This window comes from Mytilus edulis, chromosome 12 (genome assembly GCF_963676685.1).
Source record: "Mytilus edulis chromosome 12, xbMytEdul2.2, whole genome shotgun sequence".
Taxonomy (NCBI): Eukaryota; Metazoa; Mollusca; class Bivalvia; order Mytilida; family Mytilidae; genus Mytilus; species Mytilus edulis.
Window position 1 is genome coordinate 3,040,993 of NC_092355.1, and position 24,535 is coordinate 3,065,527.

The window sequence follows — 24,535 nt, forward strand, 5'->3', positions numbered from 1 at the left end:
CCAGGATAATCAGCCATATCAGTTTAATGCCAGGATAATCAGCCATATCAGTTTAATAACTAGGATAATGCCAGGATAATTAGCCACAGCAGTTTGATTACTAGAATAGTAACAGGACAATCAGTAACAGGAGTTTGAAAACTTAAATAATGAAAGAACAATCAGCTATGTCAATTTAATAACTAAGATAATGCCAGGATAATCAGCCTCATCAGTTTATTAACTAGGATAATGCCAGGATAATTTAGCCATAGCAGTTTAATTACTAGAAAAATGCCAGGATAATCAGACAGAGCCGTTTGATTACTAGGAAAATACCAGGACAATCAGTTTAATTACTAGTAGAATGCCAGGATTATCAACCATAGCAGTTTGATTACTAAGATAATGCCAGGATAATCAGCCACATCAGTTTAATAACTAGGAAAATGAGTCATAGCAGTTTGATTACTAGAATAATGCCAGGATAATCACCCTAAGCAGTTTGATTACTAGAATAATACTAGGACAATCAGCTACAGCAGTTTGATTATTAGTAGAATGCCAGGATTATCAACCATAGCAGTTTGATTACTAGGATAATGTCAGGACAATCAGCCACAGCAGTTTGATTATTAGTAGAATGCCAGGATTATCAACCATAGCAGTTTGATTACTAGGATAATGCCAGGATAATCAGCCACTGCAGTTTGATTACTATAATAATGCCAGGACAATCACCCACAGCAATTTAATTACTAGGATAATGCCAGGATAATCAGCCACACCAGTCTGATTACTAGAATAATAACAGGACAATCAGTAACAGGAGTTTGAAAACTTAGAAAATGAAAGGACAATCAGCGACGGCAGTTTAATAACTAGGATAATGCCAGGATAATCAGCCACAACTGTTTGATTACTAGTATAATGCCAGGACAATCAACCACAACTGTTTGATTACTAGTATAATGCCAGGATAATCAGCCACATCAGTTTAATAAATAGGATAATGCCAGGATAATTAGCCACAGCAGTTTGATTACTAGAATATTGCCTGGATAATCTTCTACAGCAGTTTGATTACTAGAGTCATGCCAGTACAATCAGCCACAGCAGTTTGATTACTAGAGTCATGCCAGGACAATCAGCCACACCAGTTTGATTACTAGAAGAAGGCCAGGATAATCAGCCACAACAGTTTTATTACTAGGAGAATTCCAGGACAAATCACCAACAGCAGTTTAATTACTAGGATAATACCAGGACAATTTGCTACAGCAGTTTCATTATTTGGACTCTAGACAGTTTAATTACTAAGATAATGCCAGGATAATCAGCCACCGCAGTATAATAACTAAGATAAACCAGGATGATCAGCCACAGCAGTTAGATTACCAAAAAAATACCATGACAATCAGCCACAGCATTTCAATAACTAAGATAATGCCAGGATAATCAGCCATATCAGTTAAATAACTAGGATAATGCCAGGATAATTAGCCACAGCAGTTTGATTACTAGAATAGTAACAGGAAAATCAGTAACAGGAGTTTGAAAACTTAAATAATGAAAGAACAATCAGCTATGTCAGTTTAATAACTAAGATAAAGCCAGGATAATCAGCCAAATCAGTTTAATAACTAGGATAATGCCTGGACAATCAGTCATATCAGTTTGATTACTAGAATAAGGCCAGGATAATCAGCCACAACAGTTTGATTACTAGGGAAAATCCAGGACAAATCACCAAGAGCAGTTTAATTACTAGGATAAAAATCAGAACAATTTGCCACAGCAGTTTAATTATTAGGATAATGTCAGGACAATCACTCTAGACAGTTTAAATACTAAAATAATGCAAGGATAATCAGCCACCGCAGTGTAATATCTAAGATAATGCCAGGATAATCAGCCACAGCAGTTTAATAACTGAGATAATGCCCGGATAATCAGCCACAGCAGCTTGAAAACTAAGAAAAGGAAAGGACAATCAGCGACGGCAGTTTAATAAGTACGATAATGCCAGGATGAGCAGTCACATCAGTTTAATAACTAAAATAGTAACAGGTTAATCAGTAACAGGAGTTTGAAAACTTATATAATGAAAGGACAATCAGCGACGGCAGTTTAATAACTAAGATAATGCCAGGATAATAAGCCACATCAGTTTATTTACTAGAATAATGCCAGGATAATCAGACACAGCCGTTTGATTACTAGGATAATGCCAGAATAATCAACAACAGCCATTTGATTACTAGGATAATATCAGGACAATCAGCCACAGCAGTTTGATTACTAGTAGAATGCCAGGATTATCAACCATAGCAGTTTGATTACTTGGATAATGCTAGGATAATCACCCTAGGCAGTTTGATTACTAGGATAATGCCAGGAGAATAAGCCACAACAGTTTGATTACTAGGATACTGCTTGGTCAATCACCCACAGCAATTGATTCACTAGGATAATGTCAAGACAATCAGTAACAGGAGTTTATAAAATTATACAATGAAAGGACAATCATCGATGGCAGTTCAATAACTAAGAGAATGCCAGGATAATCAGCCACATTAGTTTAATAACTAGGATAATGCCAGGATAATTAGCCACAACAGTTCGACTACTAGAATATTGCCTGGATAATCTTCTACAGCAGTTTGATTACTAGAGTCATGCCAGGACAATCAGTCACATCAGTTTGATTACTAGAATATTGCCAAGATAATCTTCTACAGCAGTTTGATTACTAGAGTCATGCCAGGACAATAAGCCACAGTGGTGTGATTACTTGAATAATGCCAGGACAATCAGCCACAGCAGTTTGATTACTAGAAAATTGCCAAGATAATTTTCTACAGCAGTTTGATTACTAGAGTCATGCCAGGACAATAAGCCAAAGCGGTGTGAATACTTGAATAATGCCAGGACAATCAGCGAAGGCAGTTTTAATACTAGAATATTGCCTGGATAATCTTCTACAGCAAGTTGATTACTAGAGTCATGCCAGGACAATGAGCCACAGCGATGTGATTACTTGAATAATGTCAGGACAATCGGCTTACTTCTTTTGCCTTTGTCTTTCAGAGAATATTTTTTGAGAAGTCTAGTCTAAAGATTGTCTGTTCAGTGGTTCCTTCTTGGCCCTATGAAATTTAAACCATAACGTCATGAAATAGCCCAAAAAAAATGAAAGTGATAAAATAAATCAAACAATCAATGAATGATATTGATATCGTCTGTTTTATCAAGTTAAATCATGGTTAAACTTACCCAATGAATAACATTTTCCCGCTTTTTGCACACTTTTAATTTTCCTCGAACTTATGGCGACACAAATGCACTACTGATTTAAAACCCTTTAGAGAACAATTTTGAACTCAATGTCTCTCTACATGAATTTTATATGTTATTGACGAGAACTACTTTTAGTTTACTCAAAGCTATATTTGGCGTCCAAGCATAGGTTTCTTCAAAAAAAGTAAAAACACAAAAATACCGAACTCCGAGGAAAATTCAAAAAGGAAAGTCCAAAATCAAAAGGCAAAAATCAAAAGTCCAAACACATCAAACGAACGGATAACAACTGTCATATTCCTGACTTGGTACAGGCATTTTCTAATGTAGAAAATGGTGGATTGAACCTGGTTTTATATAGCTAGCTAAACCTCTCACTTGTATGACAGTTGCATCAAATTCCATTACATTATCAACGATGCATAAACAAAACAAACAAACTCAAAGAGTTAATATGTCAAAAATAGGGGTACAGCAGTCAATCTTGTGTTTTCATCTTAATCACTGTAAAAACAACAAATGTAACGTAGAAGCACAAAAAAGGCATACATCAAATTTAACATACTCATTTTGCTTATCTTATACGACTTTATTTATCTATATAAAGTCTACCCGTAAAGGATGGAAGGTTTTCAGTACTGGTGTAAAATTGCGCGTTTGAAATTCGCACAGGTAGACATAAAATAATTTTGTCGTTCAAAGTATGACGGCATACATAAATGCAGAGTCAAGTAAAGTAGATATAACAAAAAAACAGACTTAACAGTAATAATAATAAATAAAATAATTGTGTGGTTCAAAGTATGACGGGATACATAAGTACAGTTTCACGTCAAATGTATATCATAAAAAAACAGACTTAACAGAAAAAGTAGTATTATTGAATAACATAGTTTTGTCATTCAAAGTATGTCAAGATCCATAAATAAAAGTAATATTAATAAATGAAATAATTTTGTCGTTCAAAGTATGATGTTTTACATAAGCATAGATTCACGTCAAATGAATATCTCAAAAACTGACTTAACAGTAAAAGTAATACTAATAAAGACAAATAAAAGAATACTATAACAAGTTATTAAGATGATAACCAACATCAATACGCAAAATCTATACTTCAAGAACATCTTGTATTATTTGTGAAGTTGATACGGAATATTTATCAACAAGTTATTAGTATCTTCCGATGACCTTTTTTAGAAAAAGGACGAGACGTTCTTTGACATACCCCTGGTTCATCAACTTTCTGCTCAGACACTGGTAGCGTTTTACAAAGTCTGAATAGGAGCTGCAAGCTCTTGAATACCGAATAAAACTGGTTCATTCAATAAATGAATGTTTCTATATATTTTTGACTGAAATAAGAAAACATATTTGTCAACTTCCGGTTTAAAAAATGTTATGTCCAGTCTCACTTGAAAGATACAGTTACACAGATTCTAAATTTTATGGTATTTACATGTTCTATATACTTCCAGCTAAGTGAAATTCACATCCGGTATCAAATGATTGGTTTATATATGTACAATTAAAACATTGTTACTTTCTTAATAAAAAAATAGTGCAAAATAGCTACTTCCGGTTTACTCAAGGTCACTGCCTGCTGATATCTTGCTTATCATGCACCCAGTTGGAGCAATAATCAATTAACCTTATATTGAATAAATGTAGGTCTAATAACACTCATAAGATGTCATTGAATTGTTGCAAACAAAATGTTTCATATCTTTATTACAAGAAGGCAAATATTTTTCGCTAGTTTTTTTATAAATATTATTAAAAATGACAGAAAAAATACAATTTGTAATTTGATCTTTACCTTTGACCTTGACCTGATATTTTTCTTTGGTCTAAGAACTTCAAAAACAAATTTTGAAGATGGACATATCGATATTGGTTGCGTGGAGTTAAATCGTTATTTTGGATTTTTCCTTTTTATAAGGGACTTTCCGTTTTGAATTTCTTTGGGGATTAGAATTTTGTTGTTTATTTTTAAGAATGAAATATTAAATACAGTATCAAATTCTTTAGCGGCAACGTGTAGCCGCGTGTACACAGCTAACATCACAACCAAAAGTATCAAACATTTAATAAATTTTCGTTGACATCTAAAAAAAAATATTCTGGCGGACTGATGAAAGATGTAACACTATACCTATATCATTGATCTCAGTTGTGCAATGGGAAGATCTGAATAAAAAGTTTTTGGGTTACGGGTTTTCAACTGATTGTCACTATGTTGAACGCAATACAGTGTACACGTTGAGGTCACCATCACCATATAAAGTTAAGGCCGATAGACTAACGGCTTTAGGTAATGCATTAACAGGGTTGTTAAACTTCGGAAAAATTGATCTTTTAAAATCGTTTTGGTTTATAATTAAAATCTTTGATAATTTCTACTTTTAGATTCGTCATGGACACAAATCATAGTAAAAAGGAAAATGAAAACAAAGAGCATATGTATAGTATGAGAAAAATTACATACTGGAGGAAATATGGAGTTAAACGTTTTCCTTACCATGGGAAACGGAAATACACGCCATTGGTTTACCAGTCTGATGATGGAGGAATCGTAATCTCAAACGATGTTTTCGGATTGACAATCAGACAGTTTGAACGAATGTATAAAGATTGTTTAAATAGAAGAAAAGCACACGAAAGCTGGATAATGAATCTAAGATATCCCGACAAAGCTTCAAATGAATATCTGGAATACTTAGAAAATTGTACAGACTGCAATAAAGGTAATTTTTTTTCTAATTTCTGTCACAAAATAGAGTTGGTTTTTGATGTAGAACAAATAAAGCAATAACCTTGAAAAACATTTGTTAATCTAGAACCATAAGTCATAGACAAACAGTGTCAGTACCATATAATTCAGGCGTTGTCATTTGTCTTTGTATATCATCATATTTATTTATTTGTGTTTGTTTATTTTTTCTATACAAGCAATCGATTGTTTCGCTTAACATTATTATGACAAAGCCATCAAACGCTTGCTTATTGTAATATGTTTATTTGATGAGTCATACTGCGATCTATAGCTACAAAACATCAACCCCAATTAATCAATGGTGGATAGTTGTCTCATTTATAAGTATACAACATCTTCTTTTAATTTGACAACGCCATGACCTGTTTTTCTTTTTTCTGTTTTTTTTTTGTATAGATTGGACTGTTGGTTTTCTTGTTTGAATGGTTTAACCCTTATATGTGCTGGGGTCCTTTACAGGTTCCTGCTCGATGTAAGCCAAGGCTCCGTGTTGAAGACCGTACTTTGAACTATAATAGTTTACTTTTACAAATTGTGACTTGAATTAAGAGTTATCTCATTGGCACCTATGCCATATCTTCTTATATCCATCATGTCCAAATAAAAAAACTCATCTAGAAAACTAATCTGAAAAACAATTTTGACTTGGAAGGAAACTCAAAACGAGATTTTCGTCTATATAATACCTCTCCTAGGTAGTATTTGGATCAAAACAGTTGCTCCACATTATACATTGTACTGCTTTAAACATGTTTATTGAATGATGCAAATAGTAGTACATATTTTTTGTGTAGAATAGCTTCCATTTCAAATAACACTCACATTGTATCACAGTGATTTTTTCTCTAAACTACCGAATTACATTTCTTCATCTTCATGTTAAGTAATAGGCCGATGATACACCAAGGTCGAAAATTCCAACAATACAGTTTTGTTCGATTGGATGTAAGATGCTATTTTTGCCATTATGTAACGTATCTCGGGGTAAGTTCCTATATATATTACAAACGTCATTATACGATTTAATTATGGAGAAGTATATCTATATATCTTTTTATTTTATTTTATAGAGTATCTGTCTTGGACTGAAAATGATTCTATAGAAAACCACTTGGTTAACCACCTTATAAGAACAATAGGTACTGAAATAGACATACGTAAAAGACAAATACTGTTTATCTTACATGATAAAATATGGAATGCACATGAAAAACATACAACAAACATATCAAGTGGGAGTTTAGCAGAAGGATTGGATTTACCAGGAAGTGACGTAGATATAATGTTTGTCGATGAAGTGGTAAACGTAACACAGATTGAAAGAAATATAAAACATCCGGTACAACGTACTGAATTTGTTATGGAGACAGATACTGATCATCCTGGATTTACTAGACTCAGATTGGTAGCAGGAGGAAAACGAGCAAATATATTTGTATGTAATGAATGTATTGTCAAAACACAAACAGGTCTATATTTATCAACGACCAACTTTTTAAATCGTATAAAGCAAAGATACCAGCCGCAGAATTACTCAACACACGGTCCCTGTTTATCAGATAAAAATCAAGCTATGGATATTGCATTCTGCCTTAGAAGTAAATATTTGCCATATCAGGCCATGCCCTGGATATTGCGTTATCGACGGCAATGGCCCCCTAATGTCATTATTGACAGGATTATAAATTATGGTTCTTTAGTAGTACCTATAGGACCCAGGATTATGCTAAATTGTAATTTATTATGGAGAATATCTTTCTCAGTGGCAGAAAAACAACTTGTACATTCGTTTAATTTCACCCAACTCTTGTGTTACGGTCTTCTTAAACTAACACTGAAACGTATCGTAAACAAAAACGACCATGTAAAAGATTTGCTGTGTTCTTACTTTTTGAAGACGGCTTTATTCTGGGTCTCAGAGGAAGTTGATATTGACACATTTCAATTACCTAAATTGTTTATTTGTTTTTCCCTCTGCCTGAATAAGCTGATATCATGGGTAAACAACTGTTACTGTCCGAACTATTTCATACCTGAACACAACATGTTCTTAGGAAAGATCAATAAATATAACAATAACTCACTACTCAGTGTACTGAGTAGTATAAAGTATAGTGGTATCAGTGGATTCATGCAGAATTTATTTCATTCTTATCCTTGTAAAAAAAGCTGTTATCCACCATATAGTGAAACAAGCGAACAATCAATACTAATGTTAGACTTCCTGATTTACAGAATTAACAGGTGGACGAATGGTTCGGGAATGATGTCAAATCTTACAAAAAAATATAAATTACTAAAATATATTGAATCTATACAAAATGCTGAATCGTCTTCATTTGTTATCGGTGTTTGTAAGTTTCATTGTGCTACCATCAGTCAACAAGCTGCACAACTATTATCATCAGCAAATACAAATTATAACATACGCACAAGTTACCATAGACATTTACATGACGGTTTACAGAGGGATGCTGTGACAGGTTGGTTGTTATACGCGTCGTTTTATTATGTAACAGAACAGTACAATGTAACACTCAGACTTACAGAATACATTCTATCAATGAATTTACGCGATATGGTGCATTTAGGTCAAGACTACTGCAGTAAAGCAGAATTAAATAATTACAGACATCGTGTACATTCATCAATGTCATTGAATGCAAAGATGAAAACAGCTGTTGTAGATAAAGTAAAGTACGTACGGCACTCATCATTAATACCAAAAGAACTAGAGCTGGAGGTAGAAGACACTTTCTTTGGAATATCACCGTTTATAATGTCTCACTGTCTTAGATTTCTATGCTATCATCATATTGGTGATACTTTCAACAGACAACAGGCGTTGCGTCATTTACGTTCACCACATGTTGGGTACACTAACTTACTATCTAATACATTTACACTAGTTGGAGTATGTTGTGAAATAGCCGGTGACAATGACGCAGCTTTTCATTATTATGATATAGCTTTGCAATGTGATAATTGTATATGTAGTTCAGCAGAAAAAAGGAAGTCAAGACTTTTAAACATCTAAATCAAAGTAGTATCGCTGCAATGCAAATGTATTCTTAAACAATACTATGATCTTTAAGGCCACAATTAATATGCTTATGTTATCGAACTTGACTATGTAAGGGGTGTTAGTCTTTTTTTAATTCACATTATATCGAGATACAAATAATGTATTGATACAATGTCGAAGAAACCTGATACATCTGTGTATGTACGTATGTATGCTGAAAATAAATGATATATAAATAATGGAATCTCTTAAAAAAGGAATGAAGGCGAAACAATATGCTAAACGGTTTATAGTCGGTACAATAATGTATTTGATTCGGGACTTTCCTTTTCTAATTTTCCTCGGAGTTCAGTATTTTAGTGATTTTACTTTTTGATAATGCAATAATTGACAGGATAATAAATTACGGTTGTTTATTAGTACCTATAGGACCCAGGATTATGGCAAATTGTAATTTATTATGGAGAATATCTTTCTCAGTGGCAGAAAAACAACTTGTACATTCGTTTAATTTTACTCAAGTCTTGTGTTATGGTCTTCTTAAATTAACATTAAAGCGTATCGTAAACACAAACGACGATGTTAAAGATTTGTTGTGTTCTTACTTTTTGAAGACGGCTTTATTTTGGGTCTCAGAGGAAGTTGATATAGACACATTTCAATTACCTAAATTGTTTATTTGTTTTTCTCTCTGCATTAATAAGCTAATATCATGGGTAAACAACTGTTACTGTCCGAACTATTTCATACCTGAACACAACATGTTCTTAGGAAAGATCAATAAATATAACAATAACTCACTACTCCGTGTACTCAGTAGTATAACATATAGTGGTATCAGTGGATTGATGCAGAATTTATTTCATTCTTATCCTTGTAAAAAAAGTTGTAATCCACCATATAGTGAAACCAGCGAACAATCAATACTAATGTTAGACTTCCTGATTTACAGAATTTACAGGTGGCAGAAGGGAATGATGTCAAATCTTACAAAAAAATATAAATTACTAAAAGATATTGAATCTATACAAAATTCTGAATAGTCTTCATTTGTTATCGGTGTTTGTAAGTTTCATTATGCTACCATCAGTCAACAAGCTGCACAACTATTACCATCAGCAAATACAAATTATAACATACGCACAAGTTACCATAGACATTTACATGACGGTTTACAGAGTGATGCTTTGACAGGTTGGTTGTTATACGCGTCGTTTTATTATGTAACAGAACAGTACAATGTAACACTCAGACTTACAGAATACATTCTATCAATACATTTACCCGACATGGTGCATTTAAGAGAAGACTACTACAGTGAAGCAGATATAAATAATTACAGACATCGAGTACATTCATCAATGTCATTGAATGCAAGGATGAAAAAAGCTGTTGTAGATCAAGTAATGTACGTACGGCACTCATCACTAATACCAAAAGAACTAGAGCTGGAGGTAGAAGACGAATATTTCATGGTGTCACCTATTTTAATGGCTCACTGTTTAAGATTTCTATACTATCATCATATTGGTGATACTTTCAACAGACAACAGGAATTACGTCAATTATTTTTACCACTTAACATGTCAATTAATGTATTGTCTTATACATATACACTTTATGGAGTATGTTGTGAAATATTCGGCGATAAGGACGCAGCTTTTCATTGCTATGATGACGCTTTGCAATGTGCTGGTTTTATATGTACCTCTGCAGAAAAAAGGAAGTCAAGACTTTTACACATCTAAACCAAAGTTGTATGGCTGCAATTTTAATGTCTTATTGAACCTAACTATTACCTTTTAGGCCAAACTTTATATAAGTGTTATATAACTGCACTATGGAATGGATGTTAGTCTTTTATAATTAAAATTTTATCACGGTACAATAATGTATTGATACAATGTCGATAAATTATAATATGAAGGTTTTCATGCTGCAAAAAAATTGTAACAAAATCTCTTAAAAACAAAAGACAGAATAATTTCATTCACTAATTTTGTGTGTAAACAAAACCTGATATGTACCTGATATGTAAGTGTTTTATGCGGCAAATAAAGTGTATATGTCGTGTACAAATTTCATAGTTCTAACCTGTACAAAAGTACCTCGTACATATATATGACATGAAGATTTTCATGCTGCAAATAAACTATGAAATTATGTAATATCTTAAGAACAGAATGAAGATGACACAGTTTCTTGAATGATTTGTATTCACTTAGTATGTTTGTTTAACTTATCATGCAACATATAAATGAAATGACGAGATATATTCGAATACTTCTTTGTACTTGATCATACCTACATGTCTCGTGAATAAATGGTCAAACATTTCATTCATTCTGACAAACCAGATCGTTTATAGGAGTGTGGCATCCTTAAAGATGAAATACACTATTTATACTACTAATAATAATTCATTGAAATTTTGCATTTAGATAGATCATATATACTTACTACAAATTTTCGGCGAAAACAAAATAGGGGTCAACGATGTTGTTTTCGAGATATGACGTCATCAAAACTTCAAGAATCGCGTTTAACCAAAATATAAAAATAGCCCTTTTATGTCCCTCTTGTGAAAGGGTATTCGACTCATAGAAAAAAAAACAATGTATCCAGAGAGAACCAGCTACCTTTGTATAGAAAAACTGGTTTTCCTCTTCCGACATGATCGGATGCGACTATCTCAATTTATCTCTGTTGACAGGCAAGTGATCACAATGAGTGATCTGTACACGAACCTACATCTTAACTATTTAGTTTTGGGTTATTTTCGTTTGTTTCCTTGTTTTTGATAAACTTTAGCAGCAAAAGTTCATGAATATAAACGCAAAAACATTTATCTATGAGTCGAATACCCTTTCACAAGACGGACCTTAATGTTACACTTTAGCAGTATTCTGTAAAAATATATAAGTAAACAGTTAACGGTCTTTGAAGGCCTATTGGTGACTTTCTGCTGTTGTCTGTTCTATGTTGTCTCTTTGACATATTCCCCTTTTCCCTTTTTCAATTTTAATTAACACAGAGCCTTGCCTAACACCTAACAACAAGCTATAAAGGACTACACAATGACAAATGTAAAATCATACAAACAGGAAAACCAACGGTCTAATATATATGAAAACCGAGAACGATAGACAACAACAGCATAACCCACTTAACATCAGATTCCTCTCCATAAATGTATGCGTGTGTGTGTGTGTTAAATATTTGTCTTGTTGGAGGTTTGTAAAGCCAAATATGTGTGTTGTTGTTGAAGGCCGTAAGGTCTCCTCGAGATCCACGATACTAGTTAGGACAACCGTTATATAATTGACATGTAGTTTGAAGACATACCAGTGGCAAGTTATATGCATATTCAGAACTAGAACATTTTTGAAAATGAATTATGACCCTACTTTTTACTAAATCGACAGACTGAGCCGAATAGATAATTATATGCAATTAAATTGTTGATGATTTTATTTATACATCTGTTATAGAAGACTACATAATTGACGTTTCAATGACGTTTCATGTGATGTGAGAAAACTGACAAGCTGAAATCATTGTTCTTATTTACATCTATCCGTTGGACAGACAACTACAGATTCCGGAAGCTATACGAGTGCATGCTGTTACCCTTGGTCATGGTAAAAAAAAAATCCAGGAAAAAAACCCGCTGAATCCCACAAACAGCATCGCAACGATACTCTGCTAACAGTTGGGCCATATCAAGACCACTGTCGGATATTTTTTGCCATACATTTTGTTATGATTTTTTTTTATCCAGAAGCCTTTGCAGTGTTGAATATATTTGGTTTGTCTGTTTGACAGAAACAATATTTCTGATTAGGGATTATGTACTAAAAGAATTTTCTGACATCTCTGATTCTGATGGTTGTGCATGGTTAAGAATATATTTTAATATTCTAACATCCTCAGAAGCATTGTGTGTCCGGTATTGTTTTTATAATAAATTGTCAGCCAACAATTCCTGTTTGTGGCACTTCAGATCGGGATAATTTTTCCTGAAAAAAATAATGCATCCTTAAAGCCGATTACTTTCTTTTAAATTGATTTGCTTAAATCATATTGTGACAGAGATCTTAATAGTCTTATGGCATCAAAACGACGACCATTATGTTCAACTAAAACTATCTGAGAGGGGAATTTCTCTAGCCAGCATATACAACTTTGAAATGCTTTTTCTGGAATGCATTTATATACCCGCTGACCATAATTTACAATTATGTTGTTCCATACTGATAGTCATGTAACCGATGAAGCCTGTCTACTTATACACTGCGATGTAGTTATGTACTGAGTAAAGTCTGAAGACTTTTCAATAGCTGAAATTAGAATGATGTTACAATCATTAGCTAGTGATGTTGTTTCAAAGTCAAAGTAAACAACTGACATTTTATCAATATTGACGTCAACTGTTTCTGACGTAGGGGTTGTAACGGGATCAGATATACAATCAATGTCTATTAGGGTTGGGTGTTCTAAATCTAAAGACTTTTTGCACGTGTCACCTTCCCTAATAGCCAATGTTTCTTTTTTTTCAAATTTGTTTTCGAAATAATATTCTCCGTTTATTTACTGCTGAATTCTTGTAATCATTTTGATACTTTCTTTTATCCGTAAGTTTTTGTGACGATTTTTCTGTTATTTTACCTGGTGAAAGACAACACTCTTCGCGTATACCTGTGAAATATATCCATATTTTTTTTAGCAATGTTACAGTCAACCCGACATTCCAAACTTGATGATGAGGACAACTGCTCCGCCTTTGATGCTTTGTTTTCTAGCATGATCTTAAAAGATTCTACCTATTTTGTTGACGTACAGGGGGATATTTTCTCAATATTGTCAATGAAAGTGTATAACCAAATGATTTCAGCAAAGGTTTTGGCGAAGCGGCAGGCTATTAAGAGATACAGTGGGTCATTTTCTTATTATGATTTCTTTTGTATGAACACCATTTTTTATTGCAGAGATTAAGTTCTTTATGAAGATGAGGTACAATAGCTTTAAAGTCATTACCGTATCATTTTTGTTGGAGTTAAGAGCATAACAAAACCACCTATTAAGATGGGTCATTGCAGGTTAAGTCAAATCATTTTTAAAGGTATTCTTTAAGTCCCACAATTTGTTGTTCAATTGTGATGTAAGAAGATTTGACGGTTACAATACTTGCATCTTTACCACTTGCACTACAAATTATTGAAAGACTCATAATCTTGACTATCAAAGATGTAAATAAAGGCAACAGTAGTATACCGCTGTTCAAAACTCGTATACCTATTGATAAAAACAGAATCGGGGTAACAAACTAAAACTGAGGGTAAATAAGAGGCCAAACATAAATACAACAATTAAAAAAAAAACACCCTGTCCCATGGTATGTTATATCATATTAATTGTTTTCTATGTATTTTTTTTTATTTCATCTAATAGTTACCAACGGTACCAGGATTATAATTTAGTACGCCAGATGTGCGTTTTGTCTACATAAGACAAATTAATGACGCTCAAATCAAAATATTTATAAAACCAAACAAGTACAAAGTTGAAGAGCATTGAGGATCCAAAATTCCAAAAAGTTGTGCCAAATACGGCTAAGGTAATCTATGCCTGGGATAAGAAAATCCTTAGTTTTTCGAAAAAATCTAAGTTTGGTAAACAGGAAATTTATAAAAATGACCACATTATTGATAGCATGGACCTTAAAAGAAAAGCAAACTGTAAGACATTTGTCTTTAATAAAATTTGAAGATGTGGTATGATTGCCAACGAGACATATCTGCATCCATCTCCAAGACAAAATGTAGTCGATGTAAGCAATTATATAGGCCAAGGTAATGCATCCAACGCGGAGCCCTGTCTCACACCGATTTGTAAGCTTTAAACAGACCCAAATTATTCTTAAAGCCGAAAACATGTTTGCCAGTGAAAGGGAAAGTTGAATGCAAAGAAGAACGAATGGGCGCTTGATTTTTAACCCACTTGAGTAAATCAATGTGGCATTTAGTGCAAAATACGAACAAATGAGCACAAATATTCCTGAGTTTTAACACATCTGAAAGTTTAATTATTTATCCTTATTCGGATTAGGCTATACTTAATGTCGCTTTTGTATTTGATTTTGTCGTCAACAGTTGTGATAGTGTTTTTGTTTTCAAATATTTAGATCTCGGCGAGCATGCGATGGGACACCACTTGTTAAAATCCGCATCTTATGCAATGAACTTGGTAACGTTTATGTCGTTACTTAGTTTGGTGTTTGACTGCATGTGGTTTTAAACTGGATACACATACATGCCCATCTTTTATTACTGGAGATTTGCTCTCCTCCTCCTCTAAAAAGGTATCTAGTGATTTTTGTGCAACTTTTCTTTTTCTCTTTTCTTGAAAGCTGATCGTGACATCCCATTTATATTTAAATTAGCTAAATATCTGACTTCTGTTGGTACAATAACAGTCTCATACATTACTATACAAGTAATTATTGGGTGTTAGATATACCGAGGAAATTTCGATATGATGTGCATTATTCGGTGAAATATATTTGCATTGATATTCTAGATTAATATATATCTATATTTATCATATTATACTTAGAGGAAATAATTTATAATTTTGACGTATGATACTAGCATTGAATTAACGTGCTTTTCATATTTTTCCAAAATGGTGTCTTGCTGGCTGATATGAAAAAAATATCACATGCTTCGATTATTATCACATGCATTTCCGTAACGTTATCACATAGCATTCCGGCGATCCTCGACAAATTCCGGAAAATACACCTGGATGGTACGTTTTCAGTGAAAAACATTACAATTAAAGTAGGTTAAAAAACAATTATTACGATACGGGATAATTGATACGTAAAATACCCCCCACCAAAAAAAAGAAAAAAGAATACAAACAGTTTTAAAATTCTCCTGCATTATTTACACGCGCATCTGGTGCAAGAAAATTGGTACCGTTAATGTTATTACTACCACTGGGTCGATGCCTCTGCTAGTGGACCGTTAGTCCCCAGGGTATCACCAGCCCAATACCCAGTACGTCGGTACTGTCGTGAAAATACGTTTTTTTTGTTTAAATAAAACATGTAAAATTTGCTGTTACAAAATGTTAGAAATTATTAAAAAAATAAGGGAATGTAACTCCCTAATGCAACGCTCTGATTCCTTTCACGGATTTGGCTATAATGTGTGTACGTTTTGGATTATAGTTTTTTTTATCTTTGATATAAACTTTGAATTTCTAATATCTTGGCCACAAGCATCTGGTTAAGAAAAATTGGTAGCGTTAATGTTATTACAAAGTTACTGTAAAATGTTAATTTTTCCAAAAACAGTCTTCGTGCATTATGTTTTGTTGATATTTATCGTCAATATAAAAATACATCATGATGTTGTTTTCCCTCTCTGCTAAAGGATATGTGAAGGAAAACAATCATATCGAATGCATTACCTTTGGTATCCAACTTCCGTAAACTTTTCACTTTTTAAACTTCTACTTGAGTAGCAGAATTTATATGAAAAACTGTTATTTTTTTTCCTTTTTTTGATGCATATGATAAAAAATCAAAACATGTCACTGCAATCTTGGACTGATAATACGTCTGATATAAATAATGCCATGTAATAATCTTATTATATATGTGAGTAACGAGCAGAAGCAAACCATCAATTATTTAAAACCCGATCAGATAACCCATATCAGCCCTATGCGACTTCGCATGGTGGAACTGTTATGTGTTTATTAGCCGCTTTCGCTAGTTCCTCGTTAGTATATTAAAAGAAATATTAAAACATGTCCATTTCCATACCATTTCGGATATCACCCCTCGATCAATATCTGCTAGCTCGAGACATATTCGAGGGTTAATATGGTGGGTTTTTTTGGGGGGGGGGGATGATACCTGTACCGATTTAGAAGACGCCCCTCATTGATCTTCATTTAAAACTTATCATCACAAAAGAAGGAATTATTGGTCTCGTGAAAATTAGGTACACAGACGCATGTTTCTTTTTTAGAAAAAAAAAACAGATGTGCGTAACTTGCAAGGTTATCATGCTCATCAGACAGTTTTCACTTGACCTCGAACTCATTTCATGGCTCAGCAAACAGGGTTAAGTTTTGGTGGTCCAGTCCATATCTCAGATACTATAGATAATTGTTAAGTATATTTGATGTATTGAATAATTGTAAAGTGTACACGTCTAGCTGGTAGGTGTCATCGGACATTGACCTCGTTGTCATTGTTCAGTGGTCAAAGTTGAGTATTTGAGTTTTGGTCTTTTTTCTAATACTATATGCAAAAGATAAATTTGATGTATGGACATATTTTATGATTGTATGTGTGTTTCTCAGAAATTATTACCAATAGGTCAACTATACTTAGTGTATTGACTGATTGTTTGATTCATATGACTATGACCTCATTTTCTTGGATCATTTTAAGATTATATGATAGTTAAACTAAAATTTAAAATTAGCACTATCATATTAATATCAAGGATTTCTAAATGAGGCAAACATTTCAGCGTGTGCAATCTTGTTTTTAAGAATTTCTTTCAAAGTATAATCAGTGAACAGAGGAAAACGTATTTTAAATGTCCAGGGAAATCGAATATTTTCAATTGTTACCTCACATATACTATTCAGAAAAAAATGTTATCCCTCTGCATAGCATAATCGGATAACTCAGATCGCAAATAGTACCAAAATCGTCTAGACAACTTCTTTCCAATATTTTATGGTTGGTTAATTAAGTACAAAAATAGCAAAAAGGATACGGTTTTTATTTTTGTTTTAAAAGTCTCACTCCGAAAATCAACGTTTGCAATCACTATATACATAAAATCTGTAGTAGTATAGTTTAGTTAAAAAGACATGTTTATACTGTCTGTTCAATGAACAAACACATATCATGTTGTCATGACATGTAAATACTGTTCATGGGTATGCTCCGACATTGTTATTGTATCAATTACAAAATGTTCAATGTTTTGATTTGTACATTCAATTATGCTACATAACCCAATACACAGAAAGGTAAGTAGCACCCGATTTTCCTTGGCAACGATACGGTGAAAAGGTTGTTGCAGTAACGTCAAAATGATAAAATGACGTTATATTGCACAACGAAGGATTTCCAATTATACTGGTGTCTGTGACAATGTAATATTTAGGGAAAACTATGTTATGCATAGGCCAATAATGTGATGGTCAGTTGTTTTATTAGGTATCATTGATACATACATGCAGTATGTGATTTATACATAAGCTGTTTGTTTGCACAAAGGAACAGCTAGTTTAAGTAGTAGTTGAGCTTTTTATTCTGATTTTTTTCTTCTTCACTTTTAGGTCTGGCATTAGTGACAATAAGACAACGGTTTTGTTTTTATTTATTACATCACAGGAACATGCCACATACATCCTAGACCACACTTTGTTTGATCGGTTGTGTTTGTAAACGGAAGTGGCAATTCGCAATCTATACAACTATATTTTGACTATTTTATTTAAGTCTGTTTAGTTCACTCATCATTGTTAATATAAAGGAATTTGACGAGACTGTCATCAAAGTGGGAGGGTTAGCGATATAAAACCAGGTTTAATCCACCATTTTCTACATTTGAAAATACCTGTACCAAGTCAGGAATATGACAGTTCTTGTCCATTCGTTTTTGATGTGTTTTGTTATTCGATTTCGCAATGTGATTATGGACTTTCCGATTAGATTTTCCTCTAAGGTCAGTATTTTTGTAATTTTACCTTTTATCTGTTCGTCCATTTCATATGGTTCAAAGTTGGGCCTCTCTCCCGGTATCCAGATACATGAGTTTAACTGTCTTGGTTCATTTCTTTCAGCGTCAAATACATTGTCCGTTTCATATAGCATTTTCATTTTTACACTTAAATCAATACGTCATTTGCATTCTCCTGCTTTCGTGAAATGTCCATTCGAGCTGGCCGCTATTTTAAAAATCGGTGGACTCTAAAACAGCGACGTCATAATACGGTTACGAAACTATAGCGGCGGCGAGAGCGATGCGTATACACGATAGTGTGATTTCCCTTTAACAAATATATATCATTAAAATGATATGTGTCATCTAACAGCATATTGTAAAAAAACATATATCCTTTACCCCTCATTCAGGACATATTTTCCAAAAATAAAATTGAGAATGTAAATGGGGAAAATGTCCAAAAAGACTGCTTTCATATACTTTCTCATTTATTTGACTTTGAATTCAAAGATTGTTTTGGTCTATTTATTAATTTTTCTTATTCATTACAAAAGTTGACTCTGACTGTACACAACAAGGATTACTGAATTGTTAAACTTTGCTTTTCTAATACCTCGACAGTTGGAAATATTTATGTTACCACAAGCGAACATAAAACCCTGAAATGAAGAAATGGAATCAAAACTATCGTTACTACAAATGCAAGGACCTGCAAAGACAGATAATACGTCTGTACTCCAAACGTCGCAAAATGCAACACTTCATTTCAAAACATTCATGTTAAAATAAAGTTTTTTATTGACACTTTTCATACAAAGGCTCTAACTAACATGACAACTAGTTAATACGTTGCTCTGTATATATTTGAGAAAGTCTCAATATTTGTTATTATCTAATTTTATTTTTGAATTATAAAGAAAACTATTCTGATGGCTTAAATAATGGTTTTGATTATCATGTGTTACTATCAATACTAAATTTTTTACCTAACTACTGGATAAATATTCTCGTATATTTATATCCCCGCTTTGAAAAAAGGGTATACTGTTAAACCTCTGTCTGTACGTCAGTTCGTCCATCAGTCCGTTCGTCAGTCAGTCCGTCTGTCAGTCCGTCTGTCAGTCCGTCTGTGAGTCCGTCAGTCCGTCCGTACCATGATTTTTTTCGTCGCATTCTTCTCAAGAACTACAATGCCAGGATTTCTGAAATTTGGTTTATGGGTTTATATAAGTAAGCTATACCGTGTGATGCAATTTCAAATTCATCACTCGACAACTTCCTGTTTACCTCACACTTGTATCATTTTACACATGATGGTCAAGTTAAAACTTTTCGTCGCATTTTTCTCAGGAACTACAATGCCAGGATTTCTCTGCGCAAGGTATTTATGATACTTTAGCAAATACAAAAAAAGCGTACACATTTGGACATCACGTAGACAAAGCAAAACAAAATAAAACCTCAGAGAACAAAGATGAAAAAACTAAAACGCAAAACAAATTGTAAGAATAACTTGATACTTTTGACTAACACCCTAATACAAAAAAGTCGAGGGGACCTGTCTTAGATGTGTGCTGGTCAAAGTATGGAACGCCCCGACTGTCTTATGTAGAACTCTGAGATACCGGTTGAAGTATAGAACGCCACGACTGTCTTATGTGGAACTCTGATATAGGTTGCAGTCTTGTAATTGACTGCTCCATAGGCTTACATGATAAACAGCTGATCTATAAAAATAAAACAAATAAAAAATGCTACATAAAAAAAAAATCATGTTCATATCATGTATGTATTAATGTGAAATTATTATTTAATCGAAAAAAAAGTGGGTCATGCCATGAATAATAAAAAGTTATGTAACCCTGAAGTCAAATTGTTTGTTCTACTTTCTGTTTGCTGTTTTTACTAGGCCGCACCACTTCCAGTAAACATGATATCCTTCCACTTTCCTGGATTGATATCCCCAAAAAGATGCAAGATTTTTTTAAATCTATATATCTGTTTCAATTCAGCATAAATCTATAATCAAACAGAAAAAAATGAGTCCAGAAAAAAAGTCAGAAAAAAGGACTATTTTGTTTCCATGTTTTGATATGCACCGGAAACTTGAGTTGTATTACAACACTGGTACCTATAACAATAGTGACATGTCTTAAAAAAAATCATTCACTTCGTTTCATTAAGTAGTCATATTTGAACATAAAAATGCTATTACAAGAACTGTTTAATTGTATTAAGAAACATAACCCCACTATTATAGCAGTACCACTTTCTGAAAAGAGGCAACATTTGGAAATCAGTCATGTCTATTAAATGATCTGTTAATCTCATTCTAGTCTATCTTTATGATTGTTTTCTTATTATTTGGATACTGTGAAGCTAGAAGAGTATTCTTATCTATTATTTTTATTTTTATTCCTTCTCTTTCATTGAATCACATTCAATAGTTTACCCCTCCCCCTTTTTCCATGAAATCTACCCAAGTGGGCCTCTTGTTTAAGTCAAATTGAAAAACTACCCAAAACTTTTTCATAGTGCTATAATACAACTATCTAAACACAAGAAATACCATACCTTTCCCTTTTTTGACTATACAGGTATTTATACATGCCTACTATATCATGGTTTTTAGATTGTACTTGACACCCCAATGCATATAAAATTTGCATTAAAAATCAAGAAAAAACAAAATGAATACTCAAGTTTGTGTTTAAGGTAAGATTATTGATTACTTGTCACACCTAATCACAAACATCCTTGTCAGGATGGATAGTTTTAAGAGAAATTCTACTTTTTAAACAACTTTAACCCAAATAGGAAATTTTCAATTACCCATGCAGTGCCGCAGACAGGAAAAGAAGTATAGACTCATGCAAAGTGAACATTTTGTGAAAATCCTTTTACCAAAAGTTCAATTTATACATATTCTACCTAAATGTCAACAATTGAGCCATAAGAATAATAACCCTAAAGAAGAAAAAAAAAGTTTTTATGTAGCTGTCTCTTCAACTTTGCACCGTTTTTCAATAAAATTGCTTAACTAGAAATTTCATCACCAGAAGAAGATCTCATAGAGAAAAAATCTTTCTATGTTCTTTTTAATTGAAAATCATGTATGTAATACCATCAAAATCTCAATTTGCCTCAAACTGTTGTGCTCTATATCTATTAATACTTTTGAATTGTGTCTAGTATAAAAAAGCATAATTATTACATAATTTCAGTTTTTTCAGTCTAACTTGATACCGCATGATTTTTTCTCTTACAAAGGCCTTAAATCATGATGTTTTGTCTTTATTGGCACACACAAGTCCACATGAGCTACTTCCTTGCAGTGAACATATGAAAAATTTACCCTATGCAGGTTGCAGTCTTGTAATTGACTGTTCCATAGGCTGACATGCTAAACAGCTGATCTATGAATATAAAAAAATAAAAAATTTCATGTTCATGTCATGTATGTACTAATGTGAATTTGTGAATTAATCGAAAAAAAATGGGTCATGCCCCGAAGAATAAAAACTTATGTAACCCTGAAGTCAAAACATTTTTGTTTTCTACTTTCATATCTATATATATGTTTCACTTCAGCATAAACCAATAATCAAACAGAAAAAATTGAGTCCAGACAAAAATTCAGAAAAAAATGGACTATTTTGTTTCCCTTCATGTTTTGACATGCACCGGAAATTGGAGGTGTTTGCCGTATGAATGGTTTGTACACTAGTAGTTTTTGAGGCAATTTATAGCTTGTGTTCCGAATAAGCATAGGTTCCGTGTTGAAGACATTGACCTATAATGGTTTACTTTTATAAATAGGAATTAGATACCACATCTTCTTATATCTATCATAAGTCAAAAATAAACTGAGAAGGCCATGGCTTTAAACAAAATAGACTGACAGAGTAAAAAAAGTACACAAAACACAACATAGAAAACTAAGGAATGAGCAACATGAAACCACACCGAAAACTTGTGGTTATCTCAGGTGCTCCGGACGGGAAAGCAGATACATGTTGCACATGTTGTCTTGCTTATGATTATACAAATACGGTAATAGCATCTTGATTATGAATAAAAAGGAGGATATAAAGTAACAAACCGATTACAAAGGCATCGAGGTCTGTGATTGGATAACAACACAGAGATTTCTGTATATATTCAGGAAACTTCCGGAGTATATACGACATTTGTATCCCCAATTGGAACCTCAAAAACGAGACCATCACGTTTTAGCGTCCCTATTCCACTTTCGAGTCCTACAGATATGTTCATAATATATATGTGAAGTAAACTTTGTTAACAGCAATGTGTTTCGGAACCATTCATTTAAGTGACATTTAAATTTCGTTTTTCCTTTTAGGAAACTGACTTGGTACAGGCATTTTCTTATGTAGAAAATAATGCCTTAAACCAGATGTTAAGTTTTAGATGAACCTCTCATTGTATATCAGTCTAATGTTGACAACGATATTTGAACAAGGCTAACATACATAAAAGGGAAAAATGTTAAAAAAACATTGCGTTATAATCTCAATCACTATTAAAACAAGCAAATATGTCATAAAAATTACATACATGTATAGAAAAAGCGCATCCAAATGAAATACAGGAATACAAATCACAACCACAGAACGGCGGAATGTACTGGTACCAGGCCACGCATACATGCTATTTCCAAAACAGACAAAATAAGTTTGTCATAATTGCTTGTGTCAATTTTCAGAAATGTTTTTTGTAAACTTTGTTCTAAAATGATTCATAAAACATTTTAAAAACAATACCTTTGGTTCATTTCAACTATGATTAATGTTGTCCGGTTGTATCTAGACTTTAAAATTAATTTCATTTGTGTCACCCTCTAATTAAAAGTTTGAGTTTCCACATGCCCAGTTTAAATTGTCACTCTTTCCACCTGGCGGTTTGTTATATTACAGTTTGTAGTCATCCTTCCGTTTATAAGTTATTCTTTCAAAACTGCAGTTTGTTTCTATAACTGTCATACTTTGATCTCTCAATGTTACATCTTTACATGACTGCCTTTGTAAGTCGATTTGATTTTTTAAACGACTGCTAAAAGTAATTCATGCGACATTGAGTTAGCAAGAAACAAATGTTAATCCATAATTCAAGGAAGTTTTATTTCATTTTTTTTTTATTTTTCGGGGCCATTACTAGCTAACTTGAAGACCTTACAATGATCTAAACATGCTATAGTTGTTTAAATGTTATGTCATGTAGTTACTCTTGGAGAGTTGATTCATTGACAATCATACCACCTTAGTTTATTTTCTAAAAACTGTAACAACTGTTTAATTGAATATTATATGTATCGGCGTGCGTTTTCCTTAAAAAATACATTTATTTCACTGATGAAAAGCATAAACCGGTTTATAAGTTCAACTCTCTAAAAAACTTATTTGTGATGTATACCATGCAATAAAAATGAAAGCAAAATATAATTAAAATCAGCCTATGACATGTACAGTTTGAGTACGAGGAAAATAAAACCAAAAAAAGTAATTTTAACATATGTAAGTCTGAAGCCACGTTACTTGATTTCCTTACTGTACAGTTGAACTAGTATTAAACACTTATGACAATTATCTTTCAATCTATTTGTTAAAGTATGAATAAATGAAAATTTCACTACGACAAGTATTGACAAATTCCAGCAGGAAGTTTTTC

At 32.9% G+C, this 24,535-nt stretch overlaps 1 protein-coding gene across 1 annotated transcript; it reads left to right on the forward strand.

Annotated features, from left to right (window-relative positions):
- Nucleotides 1-3,458: 3,458 nt before the first annotated feature.
- On the forward strand, nt 3,459-9,319 carry LOC139498688 (uncharacterized). Its single transcript, XM_071287211.1, has 2 exons — nt 3,459-6,026; nt 7,126-9,319. Exons 1-2 carry the CDS (start codon nt 5,696-5,698, stop codon nt 9,090-9,092), a joined length of 2,298 nt encoding a protein of 765 aa, XP_071143312.1. The 5' UTR covers nt 3,459-5,695; the 3' UTR covers nt 9,093-9,319.
- Nucleotides 9,320-24,535: the final 15,216 nt, after the last annotated feature.

Coding starts and splice junctions, on each gene's coding strand:
- LOC139498688 (XM_071287211.1), top strand. CDS start 5,696: ATGGACACAAATCATAGTAAAAAGGAAAATGAAAACAAAGAGCATATG. Junction 6,027..7,125: donor TTGTACAGACTGCAATAAAG/GTAATTTTTTTT, acceptor TTTATTTTATAG/AGTATCTGTCTTGGACTGAA.